The sequence below is a fragment of the Centropristis striata genome, chromosome 16, assembly GCF_030273125.1.
Source record: "Centropristis striata isolate RG_2023a ecotype Rhode Island chromosome 16, C.striata_1.0, whole genome shotgun sequence".
Classification (NCBI taxonomy): domain Eukaryota; kingdom Metazoa; phylum Chordata; class Actinopteri; order Perciformes; family Serranidae; genus Centropristis; species Centropristis striata.
In genome coordinates, this window is record NC_081532.1 from 21,708,608 (window position 1) to 21,735,749 (window position 27,142).

Sequence of the window (27,142 nt, forward strand, 5' to 3'; positions counted from 1 at the left end):
AAACAAAGTTTAAAATATTATTATTATTATTATTATTATTATTATTATTATTATTATTATTATTATTATTTATATAATAATAATAATAATAATAATGATATAGTAAACTATATTCCCACTCTTATTGACCCCTAGATGTAATTGTTTTTGTTTTATCTATTGTATTGTATAACTATTATTTTTCTTATTATTATTAAAATTATAATTTTTATTACTTTGATTTGGATTTATTTTGTCTTTTTCCCTTGCTTTTATTTAATCTATCTTCCTATATAAGCCATTGATACCATATGTTCTATATGTATTTGTATGATTATAACAAGAAAACAGTAAACAGAGTTTAAAAAAAGAAAAGAAAAGAAATAAAATTATATAGAAAAAAATAAAGAGATTATATTATTTATAAATATATTTTATGTATTTCATTTCTATTTTTAAAGAAAGATACTGTTTATTTATAAAAGCTATATTATATACAGCATGGGTCTCAAATGCACGGCCCGCGGGCCAATTGCGGCCCTTGTGATGACATTTTGTGGCCCCCACCTTGATATGAAAGTTTAATGTGAGTTTTATATGAATGGCACTTTACCGTGTTGTGTGTGGAAGGTCCCTTTAATAACTTTTTTTTTGTGGTAATTTTGTGTCTTTTTTTGGTAATTTAGTGTCTTTTTAAAATAATTTAGTGTCTTTTTAAATAATTTTGTGTCTTTTTTAAAATAATTTTGTGTCTTTTTTGGTAATTCTGTGTCTATTTTTGGTAATTTTGTGTCTTTTTTAGTAATTTCGTGGTGTCTTTTTAAAATAATTTTGAGTATTTTTGGGGTAATTTTGTGTCTTTTAAAAAAAAATTTGTGTGTTTTTTTGGTAATTCTGTGTCTTTTTTGTCATTTTGTGTCTTTTTTTAAAGTAATTTAGTGTTTTTTCAGTCATTTTGTGTTTTTTTTTGTTTTGTTTTTTTTAGTAATTTTGTGTCTTTTCTTGGTCATTTTGTGTCTTTTTTGAGTAATTTAGGTTTTTTTCTGTCATTTTGTGTCTTTTTGATCATTTTGATACTGCCTCCAGCGGCCCCCAGGTAATTTGAGTTTGAGACCCCTGATTTACAGTATACTCTGTGGCCCCCCTGGTGGACTGTTTGTGAAGTTCACCGGCACACGTCAACCCCGAGGACGGCTGCTGTGATTGGCTGCCGTTCGTCACGTGATTATTCTGAAGATGGCGTCTCCAAATGGAGGTAAATTCTAATTCCTTTCCCTGCTATGCTGTGAATAAACCGTCATTTTTACACGACAACGGACATTAAATAGTTAGCGACTTTCTGTGCCGTCTCACACAAACCTCCAGAGACGACAGGATACACATATTAGCGCTGTATTTTTACTGTTTGGAGATGTTTTTTTTGGGTCAGTTGGCTAAAGCTCCACTAGCCCCAGTTGTTGTGTCTGTCCAGTGTTGAGGGAGGCTCAGGAGAGACACTGTGGGGGGCTGCTAGCGCGGAAATAAACTGCTAAACTTTACTACAGACGGGATAAATTACTTCTACTAATCCTATAACATCAGTAGCGGCTGGTGATAAAAATTTATTTGGGGCGCAGTCAGATAGGGGCTGGCCAATATTGCCAAAATCTGCTGTACCAGTATAGATAATTTCATATCTCAATAATGATTTAAAGTCCCAGTTTAGCGTTTACCAATTAGCAAATAGTCTAAGAAATAAACAAATGGTTAAGCCTATTTTTGTTTACTCCTTTCCTGAGTATTTTCTTATTTAACCTTATGATCTCCAAGCTGTTGCAGGTTGCAGATTTTTTGCTCTTTTTACATTTTAATCACTGTGGCCTTTTACTTCACTGCAATATATAGAATACATTTAAAATGTAGTCCTGCAGCTCTATGGAATCAGCACAATCATGGCTAAACGTAGGAACAACTCAAAAATGTATTTTGTGCAGAATAACATAGTTATTATGACATAAATCATAAGAAAAAAAATTGATCATTGATTTTTTTTATTTCTAATTTGAATAAAATGGGATTTATTAATACAACACTTAACCAGGTGGGGGAAAAACAGTGTCCCAACATTTTACACATTTTGAACTATTTGCATTTTTTCAGCCTCTCCTGTCCTCTCCTCTCTGCTATGTGTAAACAGATTTTCAATAAATATTTGTCACATGACTGTTGGTCTCAGCAGAATCAATCATGTCGTCACAGTGTTCCTTTACAGGATCTAGTTATTCTAAATGGATTATTTTTTGGTCATTTTGGTTACTTTTTCTAAAACTTTTGTAGTCTATGATCTGTTCAGGGACTATTGGAAAATTCAAATTTTGACAATAACGCCTGTTTCTATACTTTGTTTCTACAATAACAGTGTGTTTTTGGCGATTACTTAAAGGGAACATTTTACAGATAAAACATAACCCTAGTATTGACATTTGTAGTAGTGTAGTATTGATTTTATACATTTCTATATCTCTTTTTTTTAATACATTTCTATATCTCTTTTATTGTTCATGCAACAAAAAATGCATGCACATTACTTAAAGTCACTTTGGGTAAAACCATTGTAAGTGTTTATTTCTGCTTGCACTTTTATTCTTTAATCTGTCATTACATTATTTTATTTACAATTATGCAATGTATGCATATTACATAGAAACTGTTAAAAAAATTGTGTTGTGATAGGTGACGATTTTGAGGGCTCTTTGCTGAGTTTTGAGAAGTTGGACAGAGCTTCACCGGACCTGTGGCCAGAGCAGTGTAAGTTCACATTCTCCCTGCTTCTTGTGTAAATATTCACTATTAAATTGTGTTTTATGTTGCTATAATCTTGATTATCCTGCAATCTCTCATACAGTGCCCGGGGTTGCAGAATTTGCTGCATCTTGTAAAAATGTGAGTTAGATTTCACCGTGGCTCACTTTGATTTACAAACTAGATAATTAAATAGGCTTGACACGCTGTGATATATAATCTGATGTATAAATCTAGTTGTGTACTGAGACTTTTGTTGTGTCTTACATCACAGCCCATCACTAATTCGCCCCCCAAATGGATGGCTGAACTAGAGAGTGAGGACATTGAAATGTTGAAAGGTAATGTACAAAACAGTAGAAACGTTTTCAGTTGGTGATGAGCAGGAAGATTGTGCACAGAAACATATAATCCTTTCAAATGGGATAACAATTCGCTGAAACTATTTACATGTAGCTAAGAGCTTTTTATTATTATTTATTATGTTATCCTTCTGTAGAGCTGGGCAGTCTGACCACAGCCAATCTGATGGAGAAGGTCAAAGGACTTCAGAACCTCGCTTACCAGCTGGGCCTCGAGGAAGGTAAGTACATGGACAACACATACCATAAGTCCTGCAGCTGTGTGAAATAAACATAATAATGGCCAGAAGACTGAACAACAAGAATGTATTTTGTGCGGAATAGAGCATGTTATAATGACATTAATCATAAAAAAGAGAAAAAAGTTAAATTTTATCACAATTATTTTTTAAAAATTGGAATAATATTCTATATATATATATGTACTTTTCCAAGAGCCCACAAGTGTTATTGGGGGAAAAAAATGGGTCAAGTATAGTTTATTTGTCCCAACTTGGGCAATTTGTTTGCAGTCTAGGTGTATAAAATACAGAAAAAACAATACAAAAAACAATACATTCCAACACACATGCATACAACAGATCACAGCCTCATTATATATATATATATATATATATATATATATATATATATGCTATACATTTTGAACTAACCTCTACTTGCAACCTCTCCTGTCCTCTCCTCTCTGCTCTATGTAAACTGATTTTCAGTGAATATTTGTCACATGACTGTTCGTCTCAGCAGAATCAATCATGGCGGAGGAGCAGAATTTAATGTTTTTAATAAGATCTAGTGATTCCAAACACTTTATTTTTTGATGACGCTTTAAATGAGACATAATTAATTAATGAATAAAATGATTTTGACAGAACTGAAATGGTTCTGCGGTCTCATCAAAGCCACCAGATTCCATTGACAAAACAGTTATTTTACCTCAGGAAAACACAGGATTTGCTGGTCTTCCACTGCCCCGTCATTTATTCAAGATTACTTCCTGCTCTTCAAAAAAAAAGTATTCCAGTTAACACAATCCATATAAATACAAAATTACCAACAGCAGGTTTTAACATTAACACATAACCCATAAATTACATTTTTTGTTACTATTTTTTGTTACAACTATCCCTTTAAAAGTTCTTTGATATTCAATTGTATTCCTTTTCTGATGAAACTTTATGCAAATGCAGAGAACTGCTGTGGTTTACTCAAATGCCACCACTAGATGGTGGTCACAGTCTTTCTGTATCTAGCTTGTAGATTTCACAGCATCCTTGTGTACTTTCACTTTCAAAACCCAAGCAGGTTTGACTTCACATATATGGCTTTTACCCAAAGACAGAATGGATCACATATGAATTTGAACCTGAGCTCCATTCATGTCAAACAGCAGAAACAAGTTGACTTTGAGGTTTTAAAATAACTTTAGATTTAGGTCAATCTTGTTAAAATTGAAAAAAAAGGTAAGAAACAAAGGACGTGCCCACAAGAGCTCCATACAACAAGTGCTCAAGCATTTGATTGATGCAAAATCTAGTTTTTTTAATCCATTCTCCACTGCCTCCATTGTCATAATCCGTGTGGATTAGAGAGATGTAGCTAAGTGCTCTAAGAGTATTTATTTTTCCAGTGAAAAAGCAGACAAGCAAATAAGAATGGTGGTATAGCTCCTCTTGTAATGGTATGGAAGATATAAATAAATGTATATTGTTTTTTCCCCAAACAGGTGTATATATATAGGGATAAAGCGATGGGTTAAAACATTGCACTGACCCGCTTATACTGGCCTGTAATGACCACACTCCTTTGCAAAGCTCTATTAATACTTGTGTTAAAGTAATGCCAAACATAATTAAAAAAATAGGCTTTGATGAAATTTAAGGGGTTGCAATAGGTGAGACTCTTTAATTATCTAAAGAGATCATCAAATTTGTAGACTGGGGAGTTGTCTCCAGAGTGATTTCTGCAGCAGTATTATGCACAAATATCCAAACGGACAGGAATCACAGTAACTAGATAAGAGTAACTACACATTAACAGGCTATAGATTATGTAGCATGTGTTAAATTTGCATAGAGTCGCAAATTAATTTAGGTGTGAAAGTGTCTAATCTCCCTGACTTCCTTAAACCTGCAGAAGCGTGTAATCTTGCTGGTATAAAGATGTTAGCTGTCACAGGTGCAGGCCTGCAGACTTTGCAATCATGTCATGTACCACGGGATGACGGGACACAATGACGGTTATTATTGGTGTCGGAGCAGCCCTGTAATGGGTGCCTGTTTAATGCTCTCTGGTTTAATTTTCTCCTTTTCCCGGCTGTCAGGGGAGGCCTTGTAAATCTCAGCTACTTTTTCATCATGTTTGTGCACTCTTCAGTACCCGTAAACGAGACTCCGCAGAGGCGCGGTAGAGCGAGGGCAGGATTTACTGCCCCTCCCCCTTCAACATGTGGACCATTAAAGAGGAAGCTGGTTAATGGGCAGAGCACAATCAAGCAGTGAAAACTCCTCCACTGCAGTGAGAAAGATGCCCTGGACCAAACATTATTGCAACAACACCATCCCCCTGTGCCTAGAATACACCTAAGCAGGACTGGCTTCCTTGCAGACTGTGCACTATGCATATACTGCTCATGTTTGTACATATGTATTAACATGGATGTGAAGGGGGGATGTCACACTCCTGTAATCCCTCCACACGCCCCCCTTCCTGCACCAGCACCCCCAATAATGGCTGTATGACACTGGCCTGGTCTGGTCCCAGAGGGGCTTGACGCGTGCCTCTTCCCCAGGCCACAGCTGTTACTCCACCCCATGATGAATGCCCCTGTCGTGGGCCGCTGAACATGGGCATCAAGCCCCGAGTCTCTGGGGAAAGCTGAGGACTCTGATAAGTGCTGTTATTGGAGGTAATTGAAAGCTGAGTGTTCCTCTGGGATGCACTGAAGGGCCTGTGCTGCTGCGCACCAGGCTGCTGGAGTTGGTGATGGTGCTCTATCACACTTGTGGGCTCAAGGCCTCTGAAAACCATTTCACACTAATACGTCCAGGACGTGCTGTTAACTATTATTTCATCCACTGAGGAGGTTGTGTTTTGGTCTGTTTCTTTGTTAGCAGGATTGCGGAAAAAATACCTTCATTCTCTTGGTGGAAAGATGTGGAATGGGCCAAGGAAGAACCCTTTAAACTTTGGAGAGGATCGGAATCTTTCTGGCAGATTAATTAATACGTTTTCTCTCCTTACTAACACTGCAAGATCAGGCATTTGTTTTGTTTATGTGGTGTCAGAATAATTGGAAAAAATTGTTTCCCTGATCGACTTACAGTTTAAACACTGAGCAAAAGAATACAACGCATCTTCTTTAGAGCATTCTTGTTCTTTCAGTCAGAACAACTTCCCAAAATAAGGAAATCTCACGATGTGGAACATGTGAATGCACCATTGGCCTTGGTGTAGGGCTAGACTCTCTCAGTTACATTGACTTTAAGCGCTGTGCATACATTTTTGTTGCATGAACAACAAAAGGTAAAAATTTCAAAATGCGAAGAGGGTTATGCATTATCTGTAAAATGTTTCCTTTAAGTAATCGCCATAAATACACTATTTATCATAGAAAGAAACTGTAAAAACAGACATTGTCGTTGAAATTTGAACTTTCCAACAGTCCTTGAATGGATCATAGGCTACGGAAGCTTCTGTTCGAAAAAGTAACCAACTGTAGACTGTACTTGTTAAGAAATTGAAACCAATCACAGAAAATAAACAAATAAACAAATAGACCAGAGTACTTGTAAAGCTGGGTAACATATCTTATTTCTAATAATGTCATTATTATTACAAAATGGTGCCTTTTCGGAGATATTTACACTTTTTGTAAAAAGTAAAACATTTGTAATTGAAATTTATGAAAGTTCAAGCGCATTTTGAAAAACTCAAGCTTGGATAAAAACTGTGAATGTCAAAATGGAATCAAACACCTTATTGTATAAGATTTATTAAAGACAATGAGGGTAAAATCCCAACTGCCAGGAGTTTGTATACCTGCTGACTACATGCATGTTTGTTGGAGCAATTTTGTGGAGAATTTGATAAGACATAAGAATCTTTATTTTCATTGTGGTTATTCAACAGAACTTGTTTAGTAGCTCATAGGGAGGCAAGCAGCAACAATAATATGCAGCAAGATAAGATAAAAATACAAAATATAACTATACAAAAAATGAAAATGTATCTATATACAGCAAGTGAAGATTTAAAAGTGGAGCATTTTGGTATTTTGTAGTAATAAACAAAGCAGTGTAAACATTTGTATATGTATATTAATAGCATGTTTCCTGCATTTCCTGCATAAGGCACTGTCCCTCTGTCTTGTCTTGTCTAGCTGCTGTGAAATGAACTAAAAGTTTAAATGACGGTCCCACACCACTGCACAACCCTGCAGCTAATTGTTGCATTGCCTGATTTAGTGTGAATGCAGCCTTAAGGCCTGGAAAAGACAACACAGAGGTCATGTCACCATATCACAGTGAACAGAAACTTGGTAAAAACAGCACCATGCGCTGAGTTTATTCTGGGTGTAAGAAGACCACCTGTAGCACTACAGAGCTCCTCTCCTGATCCACCTGACGTAGACCCCTGCTGACCCCTGCTGCGTCTGCCTGTGTGAAGGTGAGGCTGAAGGTCGCCCTGCCCTGACAGCTCCTAATGGGCGCACATTCACCACCGCCTCCTCCTTCCTCACCCTCAGGATCAATCTCCGGCCTATTAGAAGCATGCCGCTGCTGAATATGATTGCATTCACTGGGCCCCACTGGTGCTAATGTGCCTCCATCAATCCATCAGGCGGGCTGACCGCGGGGCGGGCGGTTATGAAGTGCCTGAGCTGACAACCGCTGAATGAGGAACAGGGGATGCCTCCCCACCGCCACTACCCTTCCTCCTCTTCCTCCTCCTCCTCCTCCTCACCTCTACTACTCCACTAACTGTGCTCGTCTTTTCACCTCCCTGCTGCGTCTCCGTGGGCTCGTAGTTGCGATGAATGGTGGCATGATGGCGCGTCTCTTTGAAGGTGACACCTTCTGTGTGAGGAGAGTGAAAGAAGCTCTGAGGATTGTTTTTTTAAAGTTTTTATTGTCTTAATGTTCTGGACCTTGTGTGGTTTGTTCTCTTACATTGGCTCCCAAAGAAATGTCTTTTTAGCTATAAGTTATGCTGCTGTTATAGTGCAAAATCTTTAGCAGTTTCACGCACATTTTGCAGCAGGATGACACCCCACTGTAGCAGGTTGCAGCTGTATCAGCCTGTCCATATCTCAAGCAGGATCAGTGTCGAAGCTGTGTGAAAGCAGAGGCAGCCAGAGCTTAACACACGCACACACACATTCACACACACACACACACACACACACACACACACAGCTCCTCAGTTCTGCCTGCCTGCCGCCTCCCTGAGCAGATCGGAAATGACACCTCATTTCCATAAAGGCATTAGGAATTCATTGGATTTTCTTTCCCAGCTAATCATAGAGCGGGTGTAAAACCTTTTAGGCTTTTTAATGAATGATTTTTGACTGATTGCCTATTAATAAGGACACCTCTTGAACAGGCATAGGCTGGGGCAGGGGTTGGGAGGTGCAGATGTGTTTGTTTTGGTGTGTGTGTGTGTATGTGTGTGTCAGTGTGTCAGCCAGGCGAAAATGCATTGGAGAAGGAGGAGGAGGAGAGGAGGGGTGGGCCCTCTCGGTTGGGACATAAAGAGGAACCAGTGGCTCCCCTGGGAAATCACAGCTCGTGTCTGCATCTTAAATATCCCTGTGAAGTATCAATAAGTGGGTAATTGAATTTTGAACACAAACATGAGCGTCAGGTGTATGTGTTGCAAAGCGGGGGTGCTGCGGGGGCGTTGGCTTAACGTGCGTGTGTGTCTTTGCTAGTGTGTTTGTGTGTGTCATCTCCTCTGTGTCTCCCTTTTGTCCCCCCAGGGAGGAGGGCGGTGAAAGAGGATGTTAAATCCATTAAATAAAGCTTACAGCCCGTAATAGCTGAGCAGCACTCGGAGATGGGCAGTGAGGGTCAGATAAGTCCTCTTAACTCTTAATGAAAGTGAATTGGGGCAGTCAGGGCCGGGGTCCAGGACTCCAGTTAACCCAGGTGGTCATCTGTCTTTGGAGCTAACAGGGGTCCAGCAGGCTCACCAGGAGCGTGCCATCAAGAGCGGCAGCCAGGGCGGGGCTTGCAGGCGAAGGGGGCGAAGTGATGATTACTCTCATTTTATACACAGGGGAGTCGTGGTGGGGGCTGGGACTGGGCTGTGACAATGACACCCAGATCACTCACCGTAAACAAGAGGAAAGTAAGACGTTACACCACCGCGTTTCCTCTTGCATTTACATTTGAGCCACCTGGGATTCATTCGGCCAATGAAAAGATTTTTCCAGAGAACTGCAGAAACATTTTGGGTTGCATGGCTGAATCTCCTGCAGTGTTGTTTTAGTCGTTGTTGTAGTTGTTGTTGTTGAATTTTGGGGAAAAAGGGCAACATTTTAAATTATATTAATATTAATATATTAATTATATTTAGCTTTTTGGAGATATAGGTTAATCTCCATTGTTGCACTGTGCCTTAGCAGCATTAATCAGGGCAAAGTCTACAGTCAGAGGATTACGGGGCTGATGTGGGAGCTGGGGGACTTCTCATTCTGATCATAACATGACTCTGTTTGTTTACACATTGTGTCTGTTTATGGATAAAATGATTTCAAATTGCTGAGATAAAAATGGATTGCATTGTTATATGGGTCAGGTTGTTATATACAGTACAGTGTGGCGGTGTTCTTGGGAGACTGTGGTGGAATCTGAGACCAGATAGGGCTGAATGATAATTAGATGGCAACAAATCAACAGAACGAGGCGATGGCCCACAGAATCCATAAGGTGTCGTTTAGTATGGATGGCAGTGGTAACAAGATGCTGATTAACTTAGTGCAAAATTAGTAATTGACCTTTCTAATCAACTAAACAAATCTCTAAGTCCCACTAATCAGTATTGATCTCCCCCTGTTGTATGACAAAGCCTGTGTGTGTGTGTGTGTGTGTGTGTGTGTGTGTGTGTGACGGGCGCATGGGCATGTGTTTTCAATGTTTTCTTTTTTGTAATTATTATTTTATAGATTGTCACATTGGTTAAAAAAAATTGCAATTAATATTTTACTGTTTTTTATGAACACTGTCACATTTGTTAAAAAATAATAGAATAGAAAAATGTGAAAAATAAAAAAAAAGGAATTTTGTAAATGATATTTAAATTATTTTTATATTAACATTGTCACATAAAAAAATCAAGAAAAGGTTAAAAAGGAAAAAGTGGATATTTTGTAATTAATATTTTATTTACTTTTTTGTGTCACATAATGTCACATTGTTAAAAAAAATGGTTAAAAAAAATAAAAGGAAAAAAGGATTTTTTTGGTAAATAATATGTTATTGATTTTTTTATATTAAAATTGCTACATTGGTTAAATAAAATAAAATATAAAAGGAATGTTTTTGAGGTTGTCTAATTTCTTCGGTTTATGTACATCTTATAAACAATCACAATAACTTCCCCATAAATAATTTGTCAAATTTGTAGAAATCAATTTAAATAAAGCTCCGTAACAAGCTAATGCAGCAAAGTTAAAAAGAATTTTCAAATCAATCATTTAGCATGTTTTTTTAACCAAGAAAGGTGATGAAATGAGCGATGGCTAAATCCCATCTAGCTGCTTCAGTTTCGGGGTCCTCACTGTCACACTAACCAAGTTCCCATCCAAATGTAGCACAAATTATGCACTAATAATCAGTAACAATTAGAGATGCAATCTTAGATATTTTTTTCCTGATCAATAGAAGGGCCTTGTTTACTCATCAATAACTATTAACAAAAAAGCAGGCAACTGAGTCCTTGTTCACCAGTCCTGGAGAGTTAAGACTCTGACATACTTTCAGCAGAGAGCTGTGGACTTGTACCAGTCATGCAGCCATGATGTTGTGTTGCTATTAGTGGTGGACACGTAACCAAGTCCCCAAGTCTCCACCTCTAGTTTAGTGTGTCTGTGTTAGTTGGATGTCTGATTTAACCCTCTGAACCCCAACAAGCTGTTTCAGGGCGCTTTTTGCTCTTTTTACATTTTACTCACTGTGGCCTTGTATTTCACTGCAAATGTAAAATATAGAAGTCCTGCAGCTCTATGGAATCAGCACAATCAAGGCGAATGATGAAGTGTGAATGACAAAAATGTCTTTTTGCAGAATAACACAGGTATAATGACATAAATCCTAAAAAATGAAAATATGCAAGTTGAATTTCTCTGATAAATTTTTATTTAAAAATTGGAATAAATGCCCACAATTGTCATGCATATTGGGGAAAGAAATTGTCTTCACATGCTATACATATTAAACTATTTACAATTTTACAACCTCTTCTTCCAGCCTCTCCTGTCCTCTCCTCTCTGCTCTGTGTAAACAAATTTTCAGTGAATATTTATCACGTGATCGTTCGTCCCAACAGAATCAATCATGGTTTCACAGTGTCACTGAGGGGCAGAATTTAATGTATTTAACAGGATCTAGTTATACCAAACAGTTTATTTTTGGTGGCGTTTAAACGAGACATGTAGAATAAATTCATTTTGACAAGTTCACAATTTTAAGCTTTGTTTTGGTTACTTTTTCTAATGGAAACTTTCATACCCTACGATCCGTTCAAGGACTGTCGGAAAGTTCAAATATAGACAATAATGCCTGCTTTTACAGTTTCTTTCTCTGATGAACAGTGTATTTTTGGCGATTACTTAATTAAACAAGTCCTCATTGATATAGTGGCATGTGTTATGTAGCTTTCTATTGTGATTCAACAAGCACAACTTGCTATTGCATTATCAGCTGTCATTTTAAGCTCTCCAATATAAGGCATGTATGGTTGTACATGTCTTCAGTGGAGGTTTAAGTCAGATGCGTCATGTAAGTTACAATTTTTTTTTGCTAAATTGGTTTCCATTGCACTTTGTTGCATTTAGTTTTTCTTATATGTGCAAAAGTCCTACTGTAGCTCTTTCACTATGTATGCTTTTACTGAAAGTTCATCTTGTGTTGTATTCTTCCCTATCTTTCATATTTTCTAATAACTTGCTGAACACTTTTCCCCATATTTGCCTTTTTTTATTTATAAAAAAGGGAGCCACACATCATAAATTAAGCACTGATTTATGTTTAATGGGGTCTTTAATGTGATGATATCAGTGATATTTCTATCTGAGTGGGGGAAGGCTGAACTGAACCTTAATTAATAAGATGCTCAGTGGGGCGAGGGGTCTCTGGAGTGGCACAGCCATCCTTGATCTGTTTTACAGTTTGGGCTCATCAGGAGATGGATAAAGTGATAACGAGAGAAAGAGAGATAGAGAGAGAGAAGTATGACACATTAAAAATCATAAATACCCTGCACCTTTCCTCGTGTTACTGCTCCTAATAAGAAAGTGAGATCAGCACACTCGTGGCTTTCGGGTCATCCCAATGTAATTGCTTTCCTTCGCCTAATTTTGATGGCTTCATTTCAATCTCAAGCACTCTATGCATGTCCAGGGGTCCCCTGATGACTTTGTTTAGGGTGATTTGAAGAGACAGCAAAGTGCAAAATGAATCCATCCCATTCCAATTAGCATCATCTTTAACCTAATGAGGGACACCTCAAGGTGACGTGGCCCCCACGCCCAGATGCACCATTATCATTCCACACCGGGCGACTCATCTGAATTACTAACTGGCCCGGCTTTTTCATTAGCCGCTGTCGGTCGGGGGGAGGTGGAGGAGATGGGAGGAGGGCTCTTCACTCCAGCAGACAGCAGCCAGCTGAGATCCTGATCACATTCTTCTTGCAGGCGTCATGAAGGCGGATGACTTGCTGCTAAATGCCCATTTGAAATGAGTCCTCTCTCTGCTGCTCTGTAGTCTCATATTTGTGTGATTTACAAGGTTAGTTAGAATCTGAATAGAGGTGCTGCAGCTGAGTGTCCGCTCCTCTTCTTATCTCGAACAAAGAGTAATTACTTTACCTGGATGGTGCGTCTCCAAGGTTTATGATGATGCTGCAGGAGGGTCTCTGCAGTCTCAGTGGTGGCACGGTGGTGGTAGGGTTTTTCTTTGACAGAGAAGCCTCAGCAGTGACTGGTGTCACAGTGAAGACCAGTTTCACAAAGGGACAGCTCTGTTAGAGGACTTATCCTCATGTTTAGGGTCTATAACAATTATAACAATTCAAACAATGTGCTTTGCTGGGACTCTACAGGGTGTGGGATCATGAGTAGAGCTGACAAACATTTGCTCTCAAAACTATCATGTCAATAAATGTTTACTCACCTAAATATATAAAGTGTCCTGCAGTCTCTACGGAATCAGCACAACCATGGCTACAAGTGGGAACAACTTAAATATGTATTTTGTGCAGAATGAAAGTTATAATGACGTAAATCATAAAAAAAATATAAATATATTATATTTTTCCAACTACTCTCCTTACAACCTCTCCTGTCCTCTCCTCTCTGCTCTTTGTAAACAGATTTTCAGTAAATATTTGTCACGTGACCTTTGGTCTCAGCAGCATCAATCATGGCTTCACAGTGTCGCTGAGGAGCAGAATTTAATGTTTTTAACAGGATCTAGTTATTCCAAACAGTTTATTCAACATGTCTTCGTTTTGGTTACTTTTTCTAACAGAAACTTTCATAACCTATGATCCTGTAAGCGGCTGTTGGAAAGTTCAAATTTTGACGATAATGCCTGTTTTTTTACAGTTTCTTTCTAAAATAAAATGTATACTTTTGGCAATCTTTTAAAGAAAACATTCAGAGTTCAGAGAGTTAAAACTTTCTTAAAGTAAAAAATGTATTATATTGTCAACTACATGACCATCTTTTGAGAGGTAGTCCCACACCTTACTGCCCGTTTGCTGTCACTTTACAGCAGTCTTTAGGTGATAGAGGAGAGAAAATGATACCGATCGATACCGATATATCTCTGTTAGACCGATATCAGCAGACTGAGATACCAGTCATTGTTTCTGCTTGGAGGAATATTGCTCTTTTGCCTTTTAAGATGTTCTCTTATTCTTCTTTTCGCTTGTCATTTCATACATGACCATGTTCTGTAATCACGAGTTGAGCTTAATAAAGACCTTTTGCTTCTTCTCTCACTCATCATGCATCCACACGAGCACACACTTTCATGCATGCGTAGGTCTGAGTGCTTGTGCCTCACTACATTGAGACAGCAATCAAGCAAATCACAAGACTCTTTGGTAGCTACGCTTCCATTTTATGTTGTTTCCATGTCCTGAATGAACAGATGTTTGTATAAATTACCTCCCAGTGTGACACTGTAGATATTAAATACATGCTTTGCATTACTAAACAACAGTTCTGAAGTGCTTAGAGCTGCAGGCAAATGTTGTGGAAGACTGACTGATTTCACCAACTTATGAAAGATTGTTGGCAAGGGGTGTGAAGCAAGAGTGTAGTGTTGGTCTCTTTTTTTTTATCTTTATCATGATGTTGTGTTGTCTTGTTTTACAGCCAGAGAAATGACCCGTGGCAAGTTCCTGAACATCCTGGAGAGGCCCAAGAAGTGACGTGTCCTTTTATTTTGCAAGCAACAGGAAATCTGGGCACTGCAAGGTGAATCTGTATGCATTCACAAACATAATCTGAACATGTTCAGACCTTCACAACAAAGACTTTGCACCGTAAATCGGAGCAGAAATGCTCTCTCACACAGCTGAGGTGTCCTCTCAGTGCACCTGTTCTCTGCCTAGGTAGATGCCTTCACATTTATGGAAACTTTGAAGTGATTTATTACTTCTAGCTGAATTTCTCTGTCGCTTGTAGACCTGCCTTGTTGAAATGTTCCCTATTTATTCTTGTTCTATTTTAAACATGATTTACATTTTTTTGCAATTTGTGAAGTTGTTTAATAAAGTTTTAAAATGAAAAGTTTGCAGACAAAGAAGGTTTTTTTAGAGACTGTTGAGCTTTTAATTAGGGCACTAACTTCATGCCTCTGTAAGTGCAGCACCTCCTCGGCCGTGGACATGTAAGGAGCTCCGACATGAGTGCTTTCCCCGGCTACCAGGGCATGTTTTCCATTTAATGAGCATTGGAAGCAGGGTCCCCTACACAAAACATTGCGTAAAAATAATATTGCTCATTGTCATCGCCTTTAATGAGAGCTGACATAATTACTAGGACCATTTCTTTTCTAATTAGCACACTTCAGCGTTGTCGGAGCTAGCGGTCGGGCAAAAAGGGAATCAGACAGGCATGCCGAATGGGAAACAAAAAGAAGTCCATCCGCCATAATTAGGTAAGACAATGCCTCGGACTGTTCTCGGCTGGAGATGTCGCTGGGGCTCTGGCCGCTCACTCCCAACAAGTTACACTTCTCCCCAGGCTGCTAATAAGCCCCTAATCGTCTTTCCGATTCACACGGACAGAGGACGCCGTTGCCTCAGTGGCTTCACCCCCTGCCTCTCACGCGGACCCTGGCTCACCCCTCCTAAAAAACACGGACTACCTATTTATACCATTATGCAGTTTTGCAGGCTTCAGAGAGAGTTACTTCCACAGTTTGTGCCGTTAGAGTGTTGTGGAAAAAAGACATGGCTGCAGAAAGATGGGACATTTAATTAGCTGTCTCCAAACAGGCCTTCTGGAGTTTGTGGTTTAGTTTTTGTAGACTACGTAAAAGCACAAAAGATGATCTAAATACAAACAGCCTATAAACTATGGCTATTAATAACACATAGCAGTCAAATTATCCTGTAAAATACAACACAGGCCGTCAGAAAAAGCCAAATCTAATGTTTCTGAAGCTGTTAAGTATGGATACTTTAATAAGCTATACTAACACTAACCCTATTATTGTTCATTACTTATTACCAGTATGTTTCGGATCATCAGTTATAAAAGTTTCTGTTAGTAAAAGTAACCAAAACGAAGCTTAAAATTGTGATATTTCTGTTAAAATCACTTTAGTCTACCTTTCTCATTTTAAATGTTGCCAAAAATAAACTGTTTGGAATAACTAGATCCTGTTAAAAACACTAAATTCTGCTCCTCAGTGACACTGTGAAGCCATGATTGATTCTGCTGAGACGAACGGTCACGTGACAAATATTCACTGAAAATCTGTTTACACAGAGCCGAGAGGAGAGGACAGGAGTTTGAAAGACGATGTTGTAAAAATGCAAATAATTTAATATGTATAACATGTGGAGACACAATCCCGCACCACCCCCAAAATGTTAATGACACTTGTGGGCACTTGGAAAAGTGTTGTATATATAAATTCCATATCATTCCATTTTAAAAAAAGATATTGCAGTGAAATACAGTCACAGTGAGTAAAAAGAGCAAAAAAAAAAAAAAAAAAACTCCCTGAAACAGCTTTGGTTTCAGTGGGTTAAAAACTACAATTTTACCTCATAGTACCTTAAAATGAAGACCAATACTTGAGTAAATTAGTAATATTCTATCACAACAACTTATTAATCCTTTATAAGAAAGTGAAATGTTTCAGTCTTAACTTCTTGTGACTACTGACGGAGGTGACCCTGCTGTCATTGGGACCGGTGGAACGTTGTGGACACTTGTTGATACTGACTTGATGAGCATTCAGTGTGCTGAGCGTTGACGTGGTAAGCGACCTGACATCCTCAATATGGTGCATGCACCGGTGGCTGCCTGTCACCCGCAGCCTCCCTCCAGCCTGGCAGCCTTTTCAAGAAACGGGTCAATCCCTACAGAGCTGGTCATCCATACGGAGAAAGAGAGAGAGAGAGAAAATCAGAGCTCATCCATCTATTCGTCCGTCCGTCCGCAGTGCGTTGCCCTGACCTCACAGAGCCTCTGTGCCCCGACAAACGTCAATCCGATGTGCCCTGAGTCCTTAAATTAGCTGTCAATTAGTGCAAATTAATCAACTCCTCGCCTAATTAAGCAATGCCGACGGGCAGCTACCAAACATGCCATTGTGGAGGAGCCATGAGAAAGCTGCGGGGCTTGCAAACTCTTTCTGTAGCCGGGGGGAGAGAGGGAGGTGGGGGCATCGCATCACATCACTCCCTGCAAGTGCTTTGGGAAACCAGAGGCTCCGGCTGTGCTTGAGTTTTTCCCCCTGACTCGGCTCTACATGTGTGCTGTCATCAAGTTGTCCTGCACCCTGTTTCAACACCGACGATCTGGCTTGATTCAGCACCACTGAGTCTCACCAGCGGCTTGCATAAGAGCTTCATATCTGAGAGGAAACTTAGAGTCTGAAGTCTTACTCTTTGATCAAAAAAGAGACAGTGAATGCACCAATGTTAGAGTTGATATATGTGATATGACTCACTGAGAAATGATTCTTCATCAGTTAATACATTCAGTTGTATTTCAGTGACCTTCCTGCAAAGAAAAAGTTGCCTGCTTATTCATGATCACAAATGCATTTCAAGCTTTCAAGCTTTAGCAGTCACATCAGCAGGATATGATATTCATTATAGTGGGCGGTTTTTGCTTGCAGCTGCTTATCAGTGTTTGACCTGCAGCGGAGGTGCACCTGTTTGAAGGTTACAGGCTGGATGCGTTTATCACCGCTCGGTCATATCTAGGCTGTTAACATCATTTCTAAGGGTTTCAGGACACTTTGTTCCTAATTTTGCATTATAGGCTTAAAAATGGCAGGAAACAGGAGGAGTGGAGGGAGCAGAGAAAGGATGAGGGGGGGGGGGGGGGGGGCAGATAAACAAAAAATTTCCAACAGCTGTTTGCTTTTTAATCTGCAGCCGTCAGATCCTGCAGGTCTTTGATGGGCCACCCAATCTACACGAATGACTGAGCTAAATCTTCCCTTAATCTAGAGCCTTATTAGGCAGCCCCTCTTCTGCATGTAAATCAGCATGCAGCCATTTTCATAGGAGATGGATTATTAAAAGCTACACAGAGAGGAAGAAGTGTTGCACCATCCACAAACACAAAACCAGCCTGTATGGATCGCAGCAGCAGTGATGATGGAGTGAGAAGGGGTAGTAACATCCTGACTCACACCCTTCCATGTTAATAAACGACTTGATCCCAACAGGCGGATGAGTCATTAGCATATCCTAATAACATTGATTTCTTCATTAATAGAATTTCCACTAAATAGGCCCTAATTAGTTTCAACTGGCCAGCCACTAATTGCAGCAGCAATATTTTTCTCCTTCTTAATCAGCAGCTTGTTTGATATAAAATATTGGCTTTGCTGGGCGGATCTGTGGAGGCTCTGTCGCCTAAAGTCACAATTCATGTAATTTTGGGTTCCATTAGTCATGTTGTGCATTGTGTGGATCCAAACAGCAGCCCTGTTTTGCCCATTTCCCAAGAGTTTTCTTGTTTTGCTCTTTAATTGACATATGTATGTCTTTATTTATTATTTTACTTGAGATATGATTCTATTATATATTGATTATTATTGCATTATCACTTTGATAATGACCGTGCAAGCCATGTGTGCACATTGAATCTCTTGGAAGCCATTCTGTATACAAAATGGGCCAATGGGCCTTTTTTTTTGTGCATAATGTTTTTTTTTTGTTTTTTTTTAAGTTAATTGATCTTTCAGCGTTACCACCATTAAAAACACTTATTTTTCCTGTTACAATATGACATCAGCACTACAGAATATCATGGCATTGTTAAAAAAAATAAAATGAATAACCCCCCATAAATTACACTGTAAATAGGAAAACATGCATATATTTACATCATTTCATGAGTTTTAATTTTCAAATAAATGTACAAAATTTGCTTTATAATAGTGAGAGTATTCATCATTTTCAGAGTTTTTTTCAAGTAACAAAACAACCACTTTTGAAAATTAAAATCAGTCTTATGCAAATACTTATTTTAGCTTAAAATGCAAATATAAAATATCTGCTAATTTCCTCAATAATATCAACAAACCAGCACATTTCTTCAACTTTACATTTTGCCAGAATTTAAATAATAAAGACAATTATTTTAGGCCTAAATGACTTTCCTATTCCGGCCTAATTAGCCATTATTCATTGAAGTGTTCAGGTGAGTTTTAATAATAACAATTATAATGATTATTATTATTATTATGCAGAAAATTAATAACAGGTCAGGTAATTATTTAATGTCCCATATTCTGTATAATTTCCCCTCTCCTCGCTGTGGGATTAGCGCAGTGCAGGACCGTGCAGCGGCGTCCAGCTGTCGCTTTTTGGGAGGGCCTTTGATTCGCGTGTGATGAGTTTCCCACAGCATCTGGAGATCAATTATCCATCCGTGTGAGCCAGTGGTTGAGCAGAGAGATCATAGCAGGTTGTGTGTGTGTAAAGCACCCAGAGAAAGGCAATACATGCTGATTTATTCTGCGAGATTGAGGTAATTTTGCAGCATTTCAAAGGTAAATAAGAGGTGTGAAATAGACGAATTAATTAGGCCTGAACGAAAAATGATATAAGAGATGAGATATATGCAGAGAGATTGTAAGGATTTAATGTTTTTCTCACTTTTAATGTCTCTGTATGTGCAGCATTCCGCCCCTCTCCCTGTAGCCTGCAGACAGCCCTTTCTTTCTGTAGCCTAAATCCCTTCGTCGTTTATCCATAGAGTCCTGAGGAAAATGCAGATATGTATCCGAGAGGGCGTATAATGCATCTATGATCCACAGGAATCCTGAATCCTTGCAGCTGATTGGCTGCTGGCTCCTGCCTCTTGTTGGGATGGACCTGTTGGATAAAAGGACCATTTTCTAAAGGACTCTTGTGTGTTATAGAGGATCATGCACTGGGGACCTTCTCGTGAGACGGTTTAATAAGAAAATAGGCCTTTTGAGTCGCATCCGGAGACACCATGACGGGGAAACAAGGCGCCGTGCTGTCGGAAAGTTTAACGGAGAAAACCTCTCTGCAGGGCGCGAACCAGCCGAAGAGCAGCGCGACCCATCCGCCACCCAGGTGCACCGGCTTCGGCATTCAGGAGATCCTGGGGCTGAACAAGGAGCCGTCCTCCGCGGCCCCGAGGAGCCCGCTCAGCGCGCTGCCGGCCGGGGCGCACCTGATCGCCGCCAGGTCCTTGCTGGGCCCAGCCGGGATGGGTGTGGGTGTCGGGATGGGATTAATCGGCCCCGGTGGGATTCCGTCGTTTTACAGACAGCCAGCGTTTCTGGAGACGGTGCTGTCGGAGGCACAAGACGTTCACCTGCAGCCCCACAGCAGGTCCGCAGGCCCGCTGGACACCAGCCAGTCCGCCAGCTCAGGTGATCCAAAAACACTTTATTATTATTCAGATTAAATCCTAAAGTCACTGCTTTTTGCATAACTACTGTGCATATATTGACTTTAAAACAACCACACATAATTATTATTTCAAGGCTGTTATTATTATTATTATTATTATTATTATTATTATTGTGTTTATGTTGTTGTGGGATTTAAAATAAAATAAAATATTTAATCTCTTAATAAAAATGGCAGTGTTGTGTTGTCAGTTTCCACTGTTTTTTGTGCATTTATTACAAAATATATTTTTCTTAATATTAGAAATTAGTTTTAATGCTTTCGTCTTTTGTTTCAAATCCAGACTCAGATGATTTATCTTCAAATGAACGAAAACCCTCGAAGTCAGCAGTCAGTCAGAGCAAGAAACGCAAGAAAAGACGCCACCGGTTTGTGCTCATTTATGCTTAATTATTGCTGTTTTTATTCTAATTTTGTTTGTTTGTTTCGTTTTTATAAATTATAAATCCGCAGAACTTCACACAGCATTTTCCCTCCAGTGAAATAAAGTAATAATGCAATGAAATTAATTTGCAATTGTTCTTTTTCAAATTTTAATTAGAACAGATAATAAAGTAAATAATTGAGAACCTGGCCATAGATTATTTGTATTTTCTGTCATTTCTGAAATGTTCAGCTGGTCCTGTTTGGTTTGATGCATTTTTTTTCACTCATGCACATTCATAATAAAGGACTTTATTTTTTCTAATTGGTTTTTATTTGTTTTATTTGTTTTTATTTGCGTTTTTATTCAAATCAGACTGGCTTACCCTTTAGTTATGTAGTATATTTAATATAATAACCGTCTCCACAGGACCATATTCACCTCCTATCAGCTGGAGGAGCTGGAAAAGGCCTTTAATGAAGCGCACTACCCGGATGTTTATGCCCGAGAGATGTTGGCCATGAAAACAGAGCTGCCAGAGGACAGGATACAGGTAAAACACGACAGTATTATTCTGTCAAACGTTTGTACTTTTACCATCCTGCTTATTTATTAAATTTTTATCGCATATATAGTTTTATTCATTTATTTATTTCGATTCTATATGAATCAGATACCTCCTTTTTTGGTAAACTTTAACCTGTAGATAGCGTTATATTTTCTACATTTTAAACATCTCAATTCCTCGATACATCAAGGTTCCATTAGGCACTGCTTTCAGCATTTTTCCAATCAGAAAAAAAATCTACATTTCAAATAAAAAAAGACATGCTCAACTGCGAATAACAAAATAATTAAATAGGTCCGTGAATTTGCATTTTTTTCCCCAAACAGTTAAAAAAACAACAACACTTTGTTACATCCGTTAATTATTTATTTTTCCTTTTTTTTTTTTTACAAACAGTTTGAAAACCCCCCAGCTTGATCTACATTCTCTTTGAGATGCCCTGCAAAATTTAAAAAATAATGTTTGGCTAATTAAAGCAAAAATAAGGGCACTTATATAATAAAGTATAATAATTGCATTATTATTTTATTGTATTTAAAATAGAACTATTAAACTTTATATAATTATATTTCCATAGACTGACAGTGCACGTTGCATTAAAAAACACACATAATTGTGTAATCAAAACAGAATTAATTAAAATTTTAATTAATTTGTATGGATATTAGCCTATAAGGCAAATATTATTGTGTGCATATTAATAATAATTATTATTTTAAAGTTGTTTTGGTGCCTTTTTCGGTTTTATTTGACAATAACAGAGATGCAGAGTGGGGGGAGGAGACCTGCAGGAAAGAGCTCCGAGCCGGACTCGAACCCGGGTCCAATGCTTGCAAGAACTGAGCCTTAGTGGTACCGGGACGGCCCTGCCTCATGAATATTCACCTGTAATCAGTGGTGTAATGTGTGAGCATGAGCCAGCTGCCTCTCCTCTGCTCTAATGTCGAAGGGGAGATGGGCCCAGCGAGCCCCCGTACCCCCCTCCTGTCTCTCCTGCAGCATTCCTCGCCAGGACAGATAATCTCTCATCAGGAGCAGTTGGATGTGAAACAATTTGTTCTCGGAGAAGGAGCCACTAACGACCTAATCAAGCTATCAAGGCGGAAGAAGATTGCAGTGTGACCTGGACCATCCATCTGCCGGGGCGCCTTTTAATCTCATTCTCATTACGGGGCTGCAACAGTACAGCCGCGGATAAATAATACAAGGGAAATAAATAAATAAGCTCCTATCCTAAATAAAATTAACACCCAATTTTCTCATTGGGTGTAATTAGTTAAATCAGACGAGCTCGAGAGGCTGGCTGCTGCAGAGACGCAGGGAGTTCAAATGAAATAACTACATTGAATTTATTAGCACGGGTCAATAGCGCTGCTCCCCCGAGTCCCGGTAGTTTAATTTCCCGTGATATTTGCCCGCCTGCCCGCCATCGATTGGGCCTGAAATTAACTTATTTTTCAATCAGCCTCGGCGTGCCCCTGGGTCACTCCTCCTCACAGCTTCCACACTGACTTCTTTTGAGGGGCAGAGAAGCAATTTCTCATTTAAAAAAAAAAGTATCTTGTATGAAATAAGGGTTATCATCAGAATTACCAGGAGGAAAAAAAGAAGCATGAAAACGGTTTGATCGTTTTCAATTTAATATCTGTCCTCACACAGAGCTATCAGAGGTGCCTATAAGCAGAGTGTTTAACAGTCCTGTGTTGTGCCTTACTATCAATTTGGCCTCTCTCTGCGCTGACAGATAGCCTGCAGAGCCTTAAGCAGTTGTTGGCTGTGGCCAAGTGGACTGTCATGATGTGTCAAAGCATCTGTAATGCAGCCACAGGTAGCTGGAGATCAGCTCTGACAGCAGCCACAGATCCCTCACACCTGTAGCCAGCACGTTATGGGAAATCAATGCGCTCAATCCGAACCGTGCACTTGTTATCTTAACTCTGAAGCACACTGGATATTTAATAATAATAAACTTAAAATTATACAGTTCAGAAATAAAAAGCAAGGACTGAAACAATAATACAATTTAATAAAAAATAAATAAAATATTATAAATAATGAATAAATAACATAATAAACAAAATATAATCAAATAAAAATAATTTGAATTATATGCAATTTACCTTTAAATATATATATATATATATATATATATATATATATATATATATATATATAATATATACTTAAAAAAAAAATTTGAGCAATTTAATTCAGCATATATTCCACATATGCATTCAAGACTCATTTCCATGACCATTACAATTGTGCATGTAACCCTGGAGTCATTAGGAGCTCAAATATTGTATTAGGCACAAAGGTCATTTTTAAATAAGGTGATAAAGAAATTAAGTGCATTAACAACTAATACAAAAAACAAGTAACATAAAATGATGATAAGAACAATAACAAGCTGACAAGGATCCCCATCACGCTCAGTGAATTCAATTTCTCATGCAAAAACATACCGGAGTCCCACTTTGTAATAATTTTAGGAATTCATTATTAATTAAAGCTGTAGATTTTGGGTTGCCAGGTTGTGAAATTGTCCCATTTGATGCTGTTTATTCTTATAATATTGCAGATATAAATGTGTACAATGTATTAATAAACACTCTCCAATATCATGCCCTCAGTCATCAATAAAGTAAATGGCTGCAGATAGATTTTTTTCAACATTGGTAGAAGAAATATTTAGATCTTTACTCAAGTAAAAGTAGTAAAAATACTCTGTTTCAAGTCACCAAAAAGCACTGTATTCACGAAGTAAAAGTACAAAAGCATTGGCATAAGAATATACTGAAAGTACAAAAAGTAAAAGTACTCACTGGGCTGAATGGCCCATGTATTATATTACTGTATTATAATTATAGATGCATTAATATGTTCATCACTTGTTGCAGCTGGCAAAGGTGGAACTAATTTAACTGACCCTTAATACATCACCATCACAATTTCTTAGCTAATTTTATATTTGTATTAATATTCTAGATCTACAAAGTAATTAAAACCATTGTAGTGCGGTAAAAAATACAATAATTGCCTGTGAAATGTAGTGAATTACATGAACACAGTAGCGGTAAATGGAAAGTTGCAGTACTTGAGTAAATACACTTAGTTACCATCCACTACTGCCTAACAACCCAAACTTTAGTCTTATTTAACAGCTTTTAACTGATATATAAAGTGTACATTTCTTCACCATTAATAAAGCCAAACCTCTTTGTATATTTCCTTTTTATGAGCAATTTTATTCAACATATATTCCACACAGGCACTCAAGACTCATTACATTACAATTGTGCATGTTACCATGGAGTCATTATTTAAATAAGGTCATAAAGAAATAAAGTGCAATATTATCTACTCTATTTGTAGAAACAAAAAGGAAAATAAAACAAGTAGCATAAAATGATGATAGGAACAATGTCAAGCTGACCAGGATCCCCCATCACTCCACCCCACTAAGCCAAAACCTCTCTAGGTGTGTCTTGTGAGACAGTGGTACCAGTAGTTGTGTCTTGCACATGAAGTGATACAAATTGCTGCAGTTGGATTGTTGCAACCCTTAAAATAAATCTTGTGTAGTTCCATTTCAGCCAGGGTATTCATGACGATTATTATGAAATGCAGAAAAAGGTGCACCAAATTTCATCTCAAAATATGTTTTGCAGCCAAACTAACCTGTGTTCAGTGATCCAATGCACATTTCCCTCTGGCTTTTTGTCTTATTTGGAGATGACTTACAACTGTGTGTTTCGTCCTCCTGTGACAGGTCTGGTTTCAGAACCGCAGAGCCAAGTGGAGGAAGAGGGAGAAGTGCTGGGGCCGCAGCACTGTGATGGCAGAGTACGGGCTGTATGGAGCCATGGTGAGGCACTCCATCCCCCTGCCAGAGTCCATCCTCAAGTCTGCCAAGGATGGTATCATGGAGTCCTGCGCCCCCTGGCTGCTCGGTGAGGCTGATGTCCTACTGTCTCTCCATACATTCAGCATCGTTTGTGTCTCATCGTGTCAACAAGAGTAAATTTACCATTGAAAGTTAATCAATCAATCCATCAAATCAACATCCTAAATGCGTTATCAGCTGATACAGTGGGCAGGAACTGATAGATGCTCTATTTAGCCAAGTGCGACCCTTTAAAGAAAGGAAACGTCCTAAATAGAGAACATTTTGCATTAAAACATTCACATCCTCTATGCCATCATCCATTCAAACATTATATTCTAAACCGGAACTATTTTTGCTTGCTATTTGCAGTCCAAGATGGCTTACCAATCAACAGACGCTATTCTAAATCTGAATACCCGCAACTCTTTGCAGGGATGCACAAAAAGTCCACGGAGGCGGTGGTCCCCCCCGGAACAGGACGGTGTGACGCGCCCCAGCAGCCGCCGAGCTCTCAGAGGGCAGAAGAAGCCGAAGCGGAGAAGGAGAAGAGGTCTGAGGGCAAGACCACCATTTCTAAAGAGGAACTGAGAGAGAACAGCATTGCTGCACTCAGGGCCAAGGCACAGGAGCACAGTGCCAAAGTGCTGGGGACGGTTTCTCATGACAGACTGCTGGAGGGCAAACAGGAGAGACAGGCGGCCGAGGAGAAAGCTGCCGATCCCCTGAGTCCAGCAGAGGAGGAGAAAAGTCCGTAGAGACTATGGCATTCCTGTGGACTGTTATCCTCACGAGTGAATGCAGTGCTGGCTGCACTCACTCAACATAACTCACTGTCCTGCATCTGGACTTCTTTAAGAAGAAATCTCATCTGGCCGTCTCTGGTTCACCGCTGCACAGAACATGCAAAATGCACTTTTTTTCTGATTTACTTCCAAAACCTACAGTTATTGTTGCGTATGCATAGCAGAGAAGATTTGACTAAGTGGGAGTAAAGTGTTAATATTGGTGTATATAGATCCCACAGTTATATATGGAGCCAGATGAGTAAAATTCTATCCACTCTAACAGTTAAATCATATAATGTAGGACTCCCAATGACCAATGGGCAGTGCATTTCATCCTTGGAATTCATTTTAATGTTGCTTGTACAGTTACTTAATGGTGACATTAGAAATAAGAACCATCCCACCGACAGAAAGTAATTGTTATCCTATATCGCGCTGTATATACTTGATGTATTAATCTCTCTCTCACTCTAAGGCACAATTTTGAATATGTTTTCTTGTAATCTTTAAAAAAAATGTTTGTGTTTTCATTTCAAAAATATGTATAACTCAAAAATACAAAGAAATAGATATCACCTTTTATTAAATGTGGCTTTTTGGTGTCTATTTATTCTGCTTTCCTTTCAAACGAATGGTCAAGCTGTCAAGGGGATTACTGGAACTCCTAAATGGCACAAAGTTGCCCTCGTTGTTGGAGTAGCTACTTGTTGTCACTTGATGCTCCGCTGGCTGGGCTCATTAGGACACAGTCCACGGCTGCATGCTCGGGTTAGCCCCCATAATCCGTCGCAGTTGAGAGCCTTCAATTTCAGATTAAACTAGGGGACCAGTGCTTTTGGGACAGGAGAGGGAGTGAAAGCAACTCCCCCCGGAGTCGGATGACCTCAACCTGATTTCAAATCACTTTAATAGATGCTATTACAACCCGACTCTCAAGCTGTTTCATCCTCTTATCTAAATACTTAGCCAACAGCTTTATTTGTTGGCAATCGTCGTTTTCCCCATAAAACTTTCTATCAGGCCACTTGAAGTGAGCTT

The 27,142-nt window shown here is 38.8% G+C and overlaps 2 protein-coding genes across 3 annotated transcripts; both read left to right on the plus strand.

Moving 5' to 3' along the window:
• The first annotated feature begins 1,193 nt into the window (after positions 1-1,193).
• Positions 1,194-15,144, plus strand: lin52 (lin-52 DREAM MuvB core complex component). 2 transcript variants are annotated; one of them, XM_059352521.1, is made up of 6 exons: positions 1,194-1,234; positions 2,692-2,766; positions 2,864-2,901; positions 3,035-3,101; positions 3,260-3,343; positions 14,728-15,144. In XM_059352521.1, exons 1-6 carry the CDS (start codon positions 1,216-1,218, stop codon positions 14,781-14,783), a joined length of 339 nt encoding a protein of 112 aa, XP_059208504.1. In that variant the 5' UTR covers positions 1,194-1,215; the 3' UTR covers positions 14,784-15,144. The 2 variants fall into 2 exon arrangements, with proteins under 2 accessions (XP_059208504.1, XP_059208503.1); XM_059352520.1 differs by lacking the exon at positions 1,194-1,234 and adding an exon at positions 1,376-1,403.
• A 4,908-nt stretch (positions 15,145-20,052) lies between these two features.
• Positions 20,053-26,673, plus strand: vsx2 (visual system homeobox 2). The gene is made up of 5 exons (XM_059353678.1): positions 20,053-20,458; positions 20,782-20,866; positions 21,292-21,415; positions 25,203-25,383; positions 25,752-26,673. Exons 1-5 carry the CDS (start codon positions 20,053-20,055, stop codon positions 26,072-26,074), a joined length of 1,119 nt encoding a protein of 372 aa, XP_059209661.1. The 3' UTR covers positions 26,075-26,673.
• Positions 26,674-27,142: the final 469 nt, after the last annotated feature.

Bases quoted from the DNA above. Each gene is read 5' to 3' on its own strand.
- lin52 (XM_059352521.1), top strand. The intron at 2,767-2,863 runs GTAAGTTCACAT...TCTCTCATACAG, and splicing joins GGACCTGTGGCCAGAGCAGT to TGCCCGGGGTTGCAGAATTT. The intron at 3,344-14,727 runs GTAAGTACATGG...CTTGTTTTACAG, and splicing joins CCAGCTGGGCCTCGAGGAAG to CCAGAGAAATGACCCGTGGC.
- vsx2 (XM_059353678.1), top strand. From the start codon at position 20,053: ATGACGGGGAAACAAGGCGCCGTGCTGTCGGAAAGTTTAACGGAGAAA. The intron at 20,867-21,291 runs GTTTGTGCTCAT...CCGTCTCCACAG, and splicing joins CGCAAGAAAAGACGCCACCG to GACCATATTCACCTCCTATC. The intron at 25,384-25,751 runs GTGAGGCTGATG...AACTCTTTGCAG, and splicing joins CTGCGCCCCCTGGCTGCTCG to GGATGCACAAAAAGTCCACG.